General features: G+C 39.2%; 1 protein-coding gene across 4 annotated transcripts in view; it reads right to left on the bottom strand.

Moving 5' to 3' along the window:
• Positions 1-15969, bottom strand: part of LOC110049638 (cysteine-rich motor neuron 1 protein-like) — a 70333-nt gene that overhangs the window by 2153 nt on the left and 52211 nt on the right. For all 4 annotated transcript variants that reach the window (XM_020755442.2, XM_020755443.2, XM_020755444.2 and 1 more), the window contains 7 exons: positions 11415-11468; positions 6143-6358; positions 5554-5598; positions 4925-5146; positions 4330-4542; positions 1617-1686; positions 968-1023 (listed from right to left, as the gene is read on the bottom strand). In XM_020755442.2, the coding sequence (XP_020611101.2) occupies positions 968-1023; positions 1617-1686; positions 4330-4542; positions 4925-5146; positions 5554-5598; positions 6143-6358; positions 11415-11468 (876 nt within the window). The remainder of the gene's footprint in view (positions 1-967; positions 1024-1616; positions 1687-4329; positions 4543-4924; positions 5147-5553; positions 5599-6142; positions 6359-11414; positions 11469-15969) is intronic.

Raw genomic sequence — 15969 nt, 5'->3', positions numbered from 1 at the left:
ATTTTTGGTCCCTTCCCAGGGGTCTTCCCGCCCCAGGCCTTTGCGTGTCTCTCAACTGAACTTTCGTTTGCTCCTCATGTTTGAAAAGGAAATGACAAGTCAGCATTTTGCTCTTTTGAAAAACTTAAAAACAATCGGATGACGTGCAAATTTGCTTAGATTTAGCATCTTTTATACAAAGAAGACAACTACTAACAAGAGTATGACCAAAGTTCCACTACCCTTACCATTTTTTTTTGTTTTATAAAACAAATACTGAATATTGCCTCTCCCCCAGGTTGTACTGAGAATGGTGTAACTTGGGTTGACTTGTGCCAGTTGCACTTCATGTACAACTGGTTTTCATTCCTTCCCAAGCATGAAAACGTTATCCCAAACAGTGAGTAATGATGGTGCCTAATTCACTTGGGGAACATGTTTTATTCACTCCTTAACGATACAAGATCTACTCGTGAAACTCATGAGCACTTTGTTCAGGTGCAAACTTGTCCATGCCCTTTTTAATAAATACAATTTTGTGTAAGCTGATAATTGTTTTTTATTTTATTTTCTGGTATGCTACGTTTTCTTTCCTATAGGCACACACTGTTAATTTTGTTTCGAAGTCACTCGATAAACTTAGAACACAGTTTGCCAGGTCTATTAGCAGTCATCATTAACATTACATATATTCTTAATGTGTTGATTGAAACTTGTAATTTATAATTGGCACATTAAACACAGCCAGTCTACACCACTGTAAAACAAATATTGGACTAAACATATGACGTTTTGAATTGTGATTCTTAACCGAACTAAGGAGTTCCTGAGTTTAACATAAGCTAGTGGTCTAATGGAATAAAGAGAACTGACTCTGGGAACACTGATTTATAACACTAGGCCATGCAGCCTTTTCATGGAGCGTTCTTTACAACATTTTACTCAAGGTAAACCAATTAACAACATGGAATGTGATTTCATGACTTACCCTCTGAGCCCAAACAGCTGTTCCTTGTACAGTGCCAATCGCCATTATCACAATTACTGCAAAACACAAAATTATGTGGGTGTCATTTTACAACCCAATGCTCATACTAGCGTTAACATTTTAAGTAAAACTTTGATTTTTGAACCTTCTAAATTCATAACCAAATTGTTCAAAAATTAGTGTCCCTTTTTGCTAACATTGTTTTCTCACAACAGAATTTACTTGCAACAGAGTCGCCACTTTAGCTACACAAAATATCTGTCACACGGTAAGATAGATGAACACTACTAGATGAAACAAAGGGGTTCTAAGTATTCACAGAACCCAGACTGTCTGAGTCTTTCAGGTCTGAGGTCCTGGGCGTGGACGTGTTTAAAGCATGAAATGATGAAATGGTACTATGTTTTGCCTAAATAGCATAAATATCACTGACTTGAAGGTGGTTAGCTCTCTCACATTGTTAAGTACCATTTTGTCATTTCACCATTTTGTTTTTTAAAACAAAATGGCGAAAAAAAAAATACCCCTGACATGATTTTCATTTCATGATATGGAAATATATACGATTGACTTCAAGTTGCTGTATGGGGAAATCAGCAAATATCAGACTGGAGAGAAAAGCATAAATCAACTACAGTGCAACACTCACCACAATGTGCACTGATCCAACAGAAGTTTGAAGTCACCATGTAGAAACTTTTGTCCATCATACATACAACCTGAGAAATTAGTGCTTTTATTTAGTTCCCTGGAATATTTGTAAATGTTTTCACTAAAAATAATCTGCAGAGCTTCGTATTTCTATTTATCTTCTTGGTGTTTGGAAAGGTGGTCAAACACGGTCTTTTGTGTTTGACATATTACTTCAAACATAGACGAAACCATGAATTGAAAGCCTCATTTGGAAAATATCTCACAGCGAACCTTTCTATAGGCAAAAATAGCTTGAGCCATATAGGACAATAAAATATGTTGTGGTTTGAGGAACGTTAAGTACAGCTCTAATAAAAGCACTCTCTGCGCCCTCCAAACATCAGTCACGCAGGGCCACAAGTTATGTAGTTGGAAATCCAGAATAAAGCAGCCCCACACCAGTACATGGCCAATGAATAACTTAAAGCTCGGCACTGTTGATTTTGTATCATGTGACTGGTTCTTGCAAAGGGACTATTCTCTTCTCTTTTCTGGCCAAACATACAATTCTTCCAGGGGAAGAAATCCTCAAAACTCAGGGGTACTGTACTAATCGTTACAGGAGAGCAAAAATTATTACTTTAAGCACTTGAGTATTTCCTTCATTTTTTCTCAGTGTGATAAGCCTACAATATTGACGATACTAACTGAATTTTTCTTTTCCCTCGAGAGTTTGAGAGAGCGAGATTCATTCTATGTGATGGGAAAGGAGCAAATCTTTTTACATAACTGACCACTACTGTCAGAACACTAACAGCGAACAACTAACTGCACTGCACTGCTGCACAACCTGAACAATTGGAATATTATGATTGAACAACTTAAAGTAGTACTATGATCAAATTTTTCCCCTCGATTTTTTAGGTGTATCACATAGAATTCCATGAAAGAATAAAAACGCCGTTTACCGTTTGCAAATATCTGCATCAGTTCCGGAGATATTTAAGTTTGAAAAATGTGTAAAATATGCAAATGAGATGACTGATGATGTCATACACTCAACCCAATTTTATATCAAGTATATAAATAGAGCTATCTTGGGTAATTTGCAGCGCAGACCATTGAAACTTGGTAGGCTAATAGTTCTACAGGAAACACACCTACGGTTATATAAAATTCTGTTCCCATGGCAACTCACTCTTTTCCAGTCCCCACCCACTTGATTTCAATATGTTAGTGATTTTCAGCTTGCAAAACATTAAACGAGGCCACAAACTTGAGCTAACATATTTATATGCTTGCTGGATCAAGCATATGAGGCACCATTAGCAAATATCAAAATGGAATGCCAAAGGTGGCCAGAAATGCCTTTAATATTGGGGAGGTCTGGAACCCAGTATGTTGCCATGGTAACCAAACTGTTAAGCTCATATTGTGGAGCACATTTAGTAGAATCTTACTGCAAAGAATCAAACATTTCTGATACAAATTGGCTGAGATATCTTTTTTCATCATATTTGATCAAAATTTGGTTGCGTGTATGACATCATCACTGGGCTAATTTGCATATATTAAAAACTTGAATATCTCTGGAACGAAAAGAGATATTTGAATATAGTAATCAGCATTTTTCTTCTCACACAGGCTACTTGTTTATGTTTTAAAATGGATGCATTAGGAAAGATGCGATTTTCGTCATAGTACCACTTTAAATTTTCCCTAGAAAAAGGTATTTAGAACAGCCAACATAGACTCTAGTTTATCATTTTCCTTTCTTCACTTGTTTGCTTTTCTGTGAACGTATGAAAAATTGCAAAAACCTGTGATCAATAAATGGAAAAAGTGATTTTTGACTTGGATTGCTAAAACATGGCAGATTAATACGAGCAAAAAAACCAAACTCAATGCATCCCAGTTTAAATGCTTGAGAAGGATTCCAAGGATTAAATGGATTGTTCAAGCGAGCATTGCAATGAATCACCAAGAAGACAAATTAACAGAATTGAGTATGGTTTTTGCACTGTAGTCTTCAATTGGGTATGCTTTTTAGAAGAAATTACTTTTTCATCATTATCAATAACACCACCAACAAAAGCCCTTCTCAAATTATGTTTACAGCAACTTAACGTTGGTCTGAACTAGGGAACTAATCATAAGGCAGGTCTGAAACAGGGTTTTGATTTAAGGGTCAGGTCATAAATAGGGTATCAAATTTTTGGTCAGGTCATATAAATAGGGTAGGGAAAATCGCAGATTTTGGTCATAAATTGGGTAAGGGTTTTGGGAAGCTGGCCACACACCCCAACCCAATGTTTTGGGAGTACCCCCCCGGGAATACTATTGGACATGTTCTTAGTGGATAGAGATCCAGCACGGAGCCATTAAGATGTCGTACAGAAGTTAAAAGGGTAGTGGAGAGAACAGTGGAAGTAGACAGATGCCAGGAAGGATGAAATGACTGGCATGAAATGAGAGCAGTAGCCAAGAACAGGGTACAATGGGAGCAGAATGTTGCCTACTATCATAAAGTAAGATGATGGCCTCGGGCAGCATTTTCAAGACCTCAATCACGGTTTTTCACTGTACGTATGGACCTCCCAGCTGGCAAATAACATATTTAAAATATTAAAAAAACCCGGAGATTGCATACCTGAATGAGAATTGCAATAATAAAAACACAAAATGCAAAAAGATACAAAAGACAAAAAAATTGCTATAGTTGTCCTCACCTTGTTGAATGGTATCTGGACAAACAGGACAACATCTTTGTTTGATCTTCAACGGTGCTTCACAAAACAATGGTGGGCAAGCAGTCTCGGTGCATTCTGGTTTGCGATCACTTCCACAATAACAAGAGGTACACTCATCTCTTTGCCACAGTTCAGCCTCTCTGTAATACTTCTCTGTCACTGTGTCGTAACATTTGCTGGTTGACTTCACGACTAAATGAAAAGTAAAATTTTGTAACCGGTCTTACAAAAGGATATCAATGGATTGAATTGAAATTGGTACACATCAAACATACAAGCAGCATAATATTTTTTAATTCCAATGACATGAATTCACCGTGATCATAAATCATGATTAACTTGAGGACATAGTTCTGTTGTGGTTGGCATCGAGGCTGGGACAAATAGAATTTTCCAAAACAAGTCTTTTTTCAGTTTTGTGAAGATACCTTTCCTTGCATGAACCTTCAATGGTCAGTTACAATGGATTTGTAAATAATTTAAATTTATACTGACAGTGATAATTAATTAAAAAGTCATTTAAATCATTTATGTAATGAAAATCACCAGCTTAGGAAATGAGTGAATTGTTTACCATTCTCATCCCTGCACTTTGGACAGCAGTGATTATTGTCATGAAGGAGATCCTTACACTGAGGATCTCTTTCACACATCTGCACTGCACAAGCTGCCTTGCCACTTTTACCACAATAACACGTTGTACACTGGTCCAACTGCCAACTCTGACCCACCAGGTAATACTGTCCTGAACGAATGTCCCGGCACACATCTCGCTTCTGTCCATGATTAATGCTCACTTTGAAAGAAAGCAGCATATTCGATTATCATCTCTGTGAGTATTATCTTTGCCCATGTGACATCTTGGCAAGATTTACGAGATCCTGAGGACATCTGTTGGGTGACAGGGGAATCTTAACAAGACGGTTTTTACAATCTTGTTAAGCATACAGAGAATCTTAATGATTGGTGACTATTCTTAAGACTATAAGATAACCTCACCAAGAGGTATTCAGTGGCCTTTTGGTTTTTGTGGGTTAAGTATATTAGTCCATGAAAGTCTTGCAACACAAGAACAAGCAAAACCTACTCTCCAAGTCAGATCAACCAGGTATACAAAGTTTCTTAAGGCGCTCTTCGTGCAAACAAAGGTGAATAGAAAGTTACAACATACAAAACAATATCGAAATACATGTAACAACACACCTAACACAGTGTCCAGTTTATTCTCTGCAAAAGCTTTGATGACATCTAAAAAAGCAGGTGACCAAAATCAGTAACAAATAATCAAGTAGACGGCTGGATATGACACTATTTCTGGATGACCGTTAGAATTTATTGCAAACTAGAGAAGCATGCATAATTGACTATAATTGAATACAAATGAATAATTGAAAGCTGGCGTAAATAATAACAATGCAAAAGCATAAGCATTAAATTGGCATCATGTTTATCTTTTAAGATGTTTTAAGGTACTCAGGTCTTTAATATTAGAGGGTAGAAGCCAACCAAAAATTATTATTAATAGCATGTACTTGACCATTTCCCTTCCAGGCTTACCCAAAAATCCTTTCATAAACCTACATTATTGAACAGGACTTATTCAGTAAAGTGCCCCTGATACAGTTGATCAGTTAGTTTGGAAAATTGCTTATTATTATCACAATGGTCACTCAAAATAGTTTTTCTTAAGTGGTAAGTACCCTCGAGGAATATCTGTCTATGAAATACTCGTACATAAGAAGTAAATCAAAGGTAATCACTTTATAAATTGATGAGAAACTCGTTTCATTACCTGCTTCATTATGCCCCGAGGTGCTTGAGTCACCCAATGGGCAAACAGGACAGCACTGGCCCTTAATATACAAAGGTTCTTTACAGTCTGGGTGACGACATACTGTAGCCAAGCACTCAGGGGTGCCATTACGACAAACGCAGACCGTACAGTCATTTGGCTCCCAAGATTCTGCCTCACCATAAAACTTGTTGCTTGGTGAATCATGACATTTTGCTGGTGTGATTAAAGACAAAATTAGTATGGTTTGAACCCAGGTGTACCCGTCATTTGTGGGCCTAATGTGATAGTCACAGCAATTAAGCATACATGCCCACAGTTGTGAAGTTGACTGTTGACAATGGTTGTCAAGGGTAATGCTGTTTATTATATATAACTTATCAGATGTTTTGGTGTGTGGTATCGCTGTATATTTTTACCAGGCTCGTCAAAATACAAACAACGAGTAAAAATATAGAGCGATACTACAACCAAAACATCCGATAAGTTATATATATACACATGTGATGCTCACTACCTCTGTCTTGATGTTTGTTTTATTGTTTCTTGAGTCAGTGATGACACCATTGTTCTTCTTTTAATTACCAAATAAGGTGTCAATCACAAGATCACGAACGTATCAATCACAAAATCATCTAAATGTGACATATCGTAACATTTCCCTTCTCATACAAAAGAATAATAAAAACATAAAACTTCACCTGAGCTGTAACCAACATGATTAATGTTCAACAACAACAACAAAAGAAAAGCTTCGAATTGATAATATAAACCTGTCTCAGAATATTCAAATGTCTCTCTAAAAGAAAAAAGCTGCTAGCATCTGGGTGTAACTGATCAACACTAAAGTGTTAGTCTTAGGTCTTGATTAAGTATCGCATAGCATCGCGAGGGAGGTTTGACAACCCCTGTCCTGGTCTTAGTAACTTTCAGTAGAGTTGCTGCAAAAGGTGTCTTCTCTTGTGATGCGGTAATACTATGAGGCTTTACAGATTGCTGTAAAGCAGGTGACATGGCAATTACAGCTCTAGTGAGGCTTGAATTACTTCATTAACAGAATTCGAGGGTGGTATTGGGTGTGACATCGCAGACAGCGTCGGTGGTGGTGCAGGCTTCAGGCTTTGTCGTTTCCTATGTACTGTTTCTTTTGAAGTCTGCACCCAGTAAGAACAGTCAGAAAGCTTCTGCACACACGTTGCACTCTTCTTTGACTTGTTCCACTCTGTTGGGGAAACCCTTACTTCCTGTCCAACTTCTATCTCTGGTAATATTTTAGCTGTGCGATCATGATAGCACTTGGCCTTCTGTTTGATCTGCTCGTTAACTCCTTCTACAACCTTTGGGTGGAGTAGGCTGGTGGCAGTTGGCTGCAAAGTTTGTGTTCTACAAGACATCAGTCTCTAAGCAGGACTGGAATATTCATCTCTTCTGTGGGCCTGTTCAATAAATGACCAGAGCTGACCAGGGATCTCAACCATCGTTGAGGGCTTTCTTAGAGACGTTCTTCACTACACAAACCACAGACTCCGATTGGCTGTTGGACTTAGGGTAGCGCAGAGAGGAAGTTACACGCTTGAACTCCCAGTCGGTGGCAAATTGTATGAACTCTTCGCTGACAATCTGTGAACTGTTCTCTGTCATTAGACAATCAGGGATGCCATTACAGAACTTGCTGAGGTGTCCAGCAACTCGCTGACTTCAAGAAAGTTAGAGTAGTAGTCCACAAGTACAATGTAACTTCTGCCTTAAAGACTGAAGAGGTCAGCTGCTTGGCTACTCCAGGGACAGTCTGGTATTTCATGTGTTTGTAATGGCTGTCAGGGATTGCGAGCTTAAAAATCTGCACAGATCTGACAGTTGGTGATCCTTTCTTTGATGTCATTGCTCATTCCTGGCTGAAATACAAAATCTCTGGCTTTCCTCAGACAGGACTCTGCACCCAGGTGACTAGAGTGAATTCTGGACAGAATCTCTGCTCGTAACAGCTTTGGAACAATAACTCGGTGATTCTTGAAGAGTACACCATTGTGTACAGAGATCTCATCTTGATAGAGCCAATACTCTCTGACATGCATAGGCACTTGTTTTCTTAGCTCTGGCTATCCTGTGATGACTGTAGTCTTAATTAAGTGCCATGTGGACTGGGTATTGTGCTGTACATGTTTGCAATTGGACTAATCTCTCGGGTGACAACTTGATAGCATCAAAGGGGCTCAGCCTCTCTAACTCTGTTGTGAACACTTGACATTCATCCAGATTCTTAGCCTGCAAACAGGCTCCCGGCAAGGATGGAAAAAAACTTTCGGCGAGCAAAACGGAAGAATTCGGAGAGCAAAGCGATCGGGGCGGGGACAGGGGAGCCTGTAGACTTTGTTTTTGAAGTGTCTATCCGCCCTTGGTGATAAGCCTGTAACAAATCAGTCAATGAGGTAATTAGACCTGTCAAGAAGCTACATTTTCGGTACTTGCAAACAGTTCTAATCGAGCTAATCAAATAGCCGGGCCAGGTGTCATAATATAGAGTGCAAGTAAGCAACATGTTCACGGAATATTTCAAACACTTTGTCCCTCCAGAACCAATACTTAGAGAGCTTAAAACAGATTTTGTAATACTGAAATGAGTCTAAAGAAATTATAAGCACATGATAGAGGTGTCAAACTCTGCGAAGTGACAAGCAGATAACAGTGGAAAGTCCGGAAACCATGCCTTTGACCTCTAAAAAAATTGGTATAGCACCGCCAAACGGCTCCACGCCACTAGCTTCTATTTAATATTCCTTCTCGTAACAGAGCATAAAGTACCCTTCAGAATCACTTGTGAAATAACGAGAGGTTGAGAGACTGAAACTTAAAAGAGAACTGCAAATGCACTATTGTAATGAACTGTTGGAGTTGTATAATTTTACAAAGATCTGTCAAATATTCATCTCAAAGACGTCAACAATCAGTGATTTAACCAATCATATCATAATACCAGGAGCTGGTATCATAGAACAGCTGCATCAATAGAATGTCTACAGGCTCCCTCGCTTCGTTCAGGCTCACCGGGAGCCTGTTCGCAGGCTACCAGATTCTCATCTTCTTTCTCTTCGGCAATCATAGGTCAAGAGAGGTGATCTGCCAAGAATATCTGGATTCCTTTCTTGTAGCGGACATCAAGGTTCTAGTGCAACAGTCGTAATAACATCCTTTGAAGTCGGCATGGCACTGAGAGAATAGGCTTCTTGAAAATGGCCTGAAGTGGTTTGTAATCTGATTCAACCATGATTTTGTCCTTTCTGGCCAGATATTAATCAAAACACTGACATCCAAACACAATAGCTAGGCATTTCTTAATTTGTGCATAATTTCATTCAGCGTGTGACAGTGCGTGTTACGCAAACACTACTGGCTGACCATCTTGCTGCACTGCAGTGTGACCTCAGCGTCAGGGTCCTAAAACATCAACACTGGTTGATTAATCACTAACTGTTTGATGTCTGTGAAAGCTGAACTATGTTGAGGTGACCAGAGGAACTGCGCTTCTTTGTTTCTCAATTCACACAATGGTCGAGCTACCTCTGTAAGCCATGGTAGAAATTTTGACAGATAGTTCATGTAACCCAGAAGGGTCACTAGTTCCTTCCTGCAGGTTGGTCTAGGCATTTCTTCAATGGCTTTCACCTTTTTTGGATCCGTTTTTAAACCTTGGTTGGTGATGACATGTCCCATGAATTTTACTTCTGGCTGTCTGTTCTTAATTTTGGAATTGTTCAGCCTCAGGTTGTTTCTCTCGCTCTTTGGAGAAGTCAGGTAAAATTGCTGTCATGGTCTATTATGGCTTTTTCTTGAGTCTCTCCGCATCCCATGACCAGAACATCATCTCGCAAGACCACTACTCCTGGAAGGTCATCTCACCTCTTGTGGAGCTTGCATTCAAATTCTTCTGGCGCAAGGCTTACTCCAAACGGCACTCTCAGGTATTAAAATTGACCAAAGAAGGTCCAGTATGCGGTTTTAATGCTACTTTCCTCGTCAAGGCTGATCTGGTAAAAACCATCTTTGGCATCCAACATGGAAAATAACTTTGCATTTGCTAGTTGGGGAAGGATTTCATCTAATGTGGGCATTTGGTACTTGGGTTGTTTCAAGGCTTTGTTTAAGTTTTGAGGATCTAAGCAGATTCTTATCTTGCAGGCTTTGCTAAAATAACCATTACATGCTGCCTATCCATTCAGTAGGAGCCATGACCTTCTTGATGATGCCTCTCTCTCAAGATCCAGCTACTTGTCTTTAAGCTCTCCTCATAGGGAGACAGGAACATGTCTGGGTGTGTGTTGGACCGGTTTCACTATTTCGTCTGTCACAAATGTGGAGTCACCAAGGTGACCTAATTCTTCAAAAACATCGTTGTAAGTGTTTAAGATAGCATTTTTGGTGACAGGGGGTTAGCTGAAATTCCCACGGCATGCAAATCTTGTGGTACGTTCAAGTTGAATTGCACTAGGCCTACCCCTCCGCATGATTCAGCTGACAAGAGGGGCTTTTTTGGGCTGTCCACTACTTGAAACTTTAGGGTGTGGTAGCTGCCATTGTGTTCTGCTCTCAAACACGTTTCCCTTGTGGGTCTCATGATTGTGTCTGCGGCCTCTATGCAGAAAGTCAACTTAGTAAGACCTTGCTTGCCTTTACCAGTGTAGGTTGACAGTGTTTCCACTTGAAGCACTGAGGGATCTGAGTCACAGTCGTCTTCATCAAAGACAATATATTATTCATATTCCCACATGGGAAAACAAGAAAAACGTTTATTACAGAGACAGACAAGCAACAGTTTTGAAGTGAGTTATGGGTTTACCAAATGTTCTAGGGGGTTGGGTATGGGGCTCTGCTTGTGGGCTTGTCCCCCACAACAGCTTTGCTGTAAAAAAACTCACCCCTCCAACAAAAATTAGTTCTTAGGCTTTACATCTGTCATAGCTTTTGATTGATATATTTTAAACACACGCTAAAGCACAATAAGGAACCAGGGGAATATTGCAATATAATATAAATTGTTATCGTAATTGTTAGCTTAAAACATCAGTCTTAAGGAACAAGGCTCTCCACACCTCTTGTTGTTCAAAAACATCTCCATATTCTTTGTGCAAAGAGTTTTAAGTGTCCATCCCCACTCCACTTAAAAATTCCAGTCTGGCTCTTTATGTTCCTTCAGTGAGTTAATGATGAGACCGCTCCAATTGCAGGACCACCCATGCATTAAAAAAAAACCCTTCTGCAGTTACAGTATGTTTACCTATGTGAGGCCTTCTTGTTGGCAAAGTTGTTGGTGTCTTCACTTGCTTCTGTTCTGTGGATATTAATTTTGTTATCAGACTATGCAATATAACAAAAATGTTAGTAATACCTAGATCATAAGTTAGAAGTTATAAAGAAAATGTTTATTAAAGACATCAGACACCTGTTGAACTGTCCTGTGTAACAGAATTCTAATCTCTGTGTTTCACTTTTTGCTAGATCCCAGAGAGGTCAATCTTTTAGCTCCATGCAAAAAGAGCCTCGTATGTGTGATGTTTTGCAATAATTAATCACAAGCTTAGTTCATGAAGAGAACTTTGTTCTTAGTTTGAGATGGACTACATCCCATTCAAACTCAGGAGTCGATTACAAATAAACAAGAAGATCTGTTAGATCTTATAACCACACTTTAAAAATGAAACGGTTCGCTTAGCACTACCGTCGGAACGCAGTGCACATTCCAAAGCAGTCATTGATGATTCTTTTCTTAATGTAGACATCACATCACTTGATCAACACAAACTGTATTATTGCACCATCAGTGGTAGCCGTTGACAAATCTCCGATGACGTAATGGTCTTAATCTAGAACTTTCTTCAGGATATGTATGGGCATTAACGATATGAACGACACAATAATAACACTATTAACAACAGCTTTCTTTCTTAAAAGCCATGATTAAATTTGATTGGTGTTTTCCATGAGTAAAGGGCTAGCAAAATAGTCACACAAGTCATATAAAAAAAACCCTATCCCGAGCGATGTATCGATTTTGGTCACTTCAGTGACCACAGATCGAAAACGTGACACAAAATTGGCGTTACTTTTGATTCTCACCAAATTTGTCATATCCCCCCCTCGGGAGAATTTTGTTAAGTTAGCTAATTTAGTATGCAAGCCACCGTAATGGCGGTCGCCGCGGCGAAATGTTTATTTGCTCAAAATTGGGGCAAAATCTTTCGGAGATGGAAATCAGGACATTTGTAAGGATACAGAAAGTAATTTGGGACCAGTTGCTGGCTTCTAAGGCTGAATTTATCCAGAAGTAAGCTGTATTTTCGTTTTCATGCCGAAAGCCACGCGATGAAATATCATCGGTTTGTTCTGCTGTCTTGTTCTGTTTTTTCTCTTGGTCTTTTTTGTAGCCCGCTGAGGCCAGTCTTTCGTCTAAATCAGTTGGAAAAAGTTCGAAAAAGATGTTCCCATTCACGTTTAAGCTCTCAGGCGATAATTCTGGAGTTTTTTGGCTGAAACGTTGGCTTTGTTATGTTGGTGTTTTTCGGTTGCTATGGGCGACCATGGCTTCCTTTGTTAGGTCAAGTCTGGGGAGTGAGGTCACAAAAAAATTCTAATTCTGGTTTTGTTCGATTTCGCTGAAATTTTGACACGATAAAGCTGGATTGTTAAGGAATAGATTTACCGCCTGCCAATGTGTGGTAGCTATTAACGCTTAAGTGATATATCGCTTCGAAATCAGGGTTTTGAAGAGATTTTTTGGCAACGTGTGGGTTTGGCGAGATTTTGTAATCGGAGGTTTTTGTTGACCCCGAAGGAAAAAATATCCGGAAAAGGTCATTTCATCGATGATTCAAACGAATATAAATATGTATATGTTCCGAGCGAAATTTCTGCTGAAAAAATATAATTTTTGACGAACGCTGGGTTTTTAATTTTTTTTCCCGCAAAAGTCAGTATCGGAGATGAGATTTATTAATGTTTCAACAGCTTTTGGCAAGTAAACATCACAGGTTGCGTGACTCAAAATTTGGCCGAGTGAAAGTTTGGGTCTGGTCGCATACAAAACGAAAAAAAAACCACGGGTAAACCATGAACCGCGCTCGGCCCATGGCCGCGTGGTTAATTACTAGTAATCCCTTCATGCTACTATTTAAACAGCAGAATGTTTCTGTTGAGGAACTATCAACTGATAGTTACCCCATGGAAATGTTCTTAAAACAAATATTTGCCCAAGAAGCAAAGCTTAGAGAGCAAATATGTTAATTTTCAGAACATAAAACTTCCAAGGGGCAACTGTTAGACCAATAGTTTCGAGACATAACACTCTACGTTTACCACTGAATTTTCTTCCGCATGCCAGTTCAAAAATCATCTTAAATCATTGTCATTTTTCACCCGGAGATTGCATGAGCAATCTACAGCGTTTTAGTGGAGGGGCAGATTTTGCAAATGATATGCAAATGATGTCCTTCCATCATCTGTAAACTTTTTGGAGTAATTCCGCTAACCAGTAGATAAAGCTCCTGAAATCACTGTACCGTAAATCTTCGAATTAGCGCCCGGGGCGCTAATTTCAAATTTAGGAGAAAATGGGGGGCGCTTATTCGAGGGGGGCGCTTAATTGAGGCAGGGCACTTATTTAATTTTTCCCAAATGTGTAAACAACAACATAAGCTGTTTATCGACATAAAGAGCTGATCTTTATGATCCTTAAGTTTAAATCATGGCACCGTTAGTGTTCAATGTGTTCACTTAACGTGTTCTTAAACTGAAACAGTGTACAAATCTAATACTACACTGCGAAAACTATACATCCTTTGTTGTCTCATTACTCGTCCACAAAATGGGGGGAGGGGAGGGGGCGCTTATTCGAGGAGGGGCGCTTATTTTAAATTTTAGGTGATAGAAGGGGTGCTTATTCCAAGGGGATGCTTATTCGAGGAGGGGGGGAGGCACTAATTCGAGGATTTACGGTATCAGTCAATATTGCAGGCAAGTGTATCGTTTTACATGACTAGGTCTAGCTGCGATTGTTGCACTTAAAATGGAAACTTGTTTTGTTTGCTTTCTGGGTATAGTTCATTTAACATTTCTATTACAATTCTAATCTTAAATTAACAGTTAACTCTGAATAAGACCAAATGTTGGCTTTTGTAATATGCATTGGGAACGCTTTAGATGACACAGGTAAAGTTGCTGGAAGCTGCTTTTGTAAATTTTCGCTCCGAAGTTTGAAGTTTAGTAAAGATTGACAAGAGGCAGTCCTCTCTACATATCGATGGTACTACTACTGGAGGGTTAAGCTCCTGAAATTAAATTTCGAAAACCAAAGCAAACAGTTTTGTTGAGGCCACCGTGAAATTCGTCGAAAAAGTCTCTAATAAACAACACCATGGTCTTGCGGCCTCTAAAAGGCTCATGATTACGCCAGATTATAAGTTTCAACTGCGGGCGTGGAATCCACCGCAAGAAAATCCTGCTCAGTCTTGAGGACAAACTCACATAAGTCACATTGGAAGATGAATCCCGCATAGCAGGAGCGAGGAGAACTAGATAGCATTAAAATTTTGCTCACAGACAAAAAGTTTTGGGCTTTTTCAAGCTGATACCTTTTGACACTTGGATAGACGGATGAGTTACCATATGTCAAAGTCAGACAGCAGCTCTCACGAAAAGCTTTAGATGTCTATTTATAGCAGATTTACTCATCGCAATGTGATCGCATGTGTACAGTTTGACTTTTAGGTCATTTGAATCAACAAAAACTTGATTCACGCTACTCCTCGGTTCCCTGTGTACTAGGCACACTAAACGTCAGCATCCAAGAAGTTTGCAGTTTAAGAGAGTATATGTCCCATATTTGTTAGCAAATTCGCACATTTGCTAGCCAATTTGAAATAAGGCTGAAGTACTTTGTAGCTTTCCCCCTTGAAGCATCGAAGGTTTCTTACATGTTACTATGGTTCGCACCCACGTTCCAATCTAGTGAACCTGAGTTAGATTCTGGGATTCGTTGGCTTTTTTTCCATTTTTTTTTTTTAGCCACTGGTATTTTTCTTTTCTTGTTCAACCTTTTTTTTGGTGAAGGACATCCACAGGTAGCTACATGTACTTATCTCAAGCTTGGAACCGATAAGAACACAGTTTTTGATGTTACGCGACCTTGCTGTTTCGCATAAATCGACCTCAAATTGCATCCAGTGGCTTAGATGTTGTGCATTTGTAATTCATAATAAAAAAATTCGATTTCTTTGAAGATCTTTTGCAGCTACCCTGCAAGCAGAGTATCTTATCCGCAACCTGTTCGCTTTCCATCTAACAGCGCTGAGTCGTGTAAAGCAGACTACGCTTTCATCTTCAGGCAGAAAGAAAAACATGTTGGGCGTGGCGACAAGAAGTCTATAAGGTAGAGTGGCTCAACTGAGAATGAGTAAATCCATTGAAGCAGTGCAGCCCATGTAGTGGAGGTTTGCCAGTTCTTGTGCTTCATGTAATATGCACGAAAAGTTATTCTTGTTTTTTAAGACTGCTGTTATAACAAGCATAGTCAGAGGTCAAGATGGTAATTCGCATAACGAGAATAACCCGCAAGTCACACATCAATCATCATCTACTGGGAAATTGACGGGTTTGCTCATAGAGCACTTTGATTTTTAGATGAAAAGCGTGAAAGACCAATGTAAAATTTACAAAGAAAACAGGCAATTTGCGTCTTTCAATTTTTGTTCCATAAACCCGCTTGTTTGCAGAAAAAATTTAATGGATGAGTACCATCTGGGTATTTGCCTTTGACAGGCACTGTTGGTGGTTGGTGT

This window comes from Orbicella faveolata, unplaced genomic scaffold (genome assembly GCF_042242905.1).
Source record: "Orbicella faveolata isolate gen_17 unplaced genomic scaffold, um_ofav_v1 contig_25, whole genome shotgun sequence".
NCBI lineage: Eukaryota > Metazoa > Cnidaria > Anthozoa > Scleractinia > Merulinidae > Orbicella > Orbicella faveolata.
The sequence above is the reverse complement of the archived record's forward strand: the minus strand, read 5'-3'. Positions and strand labels throughout refer to the sequence as shown.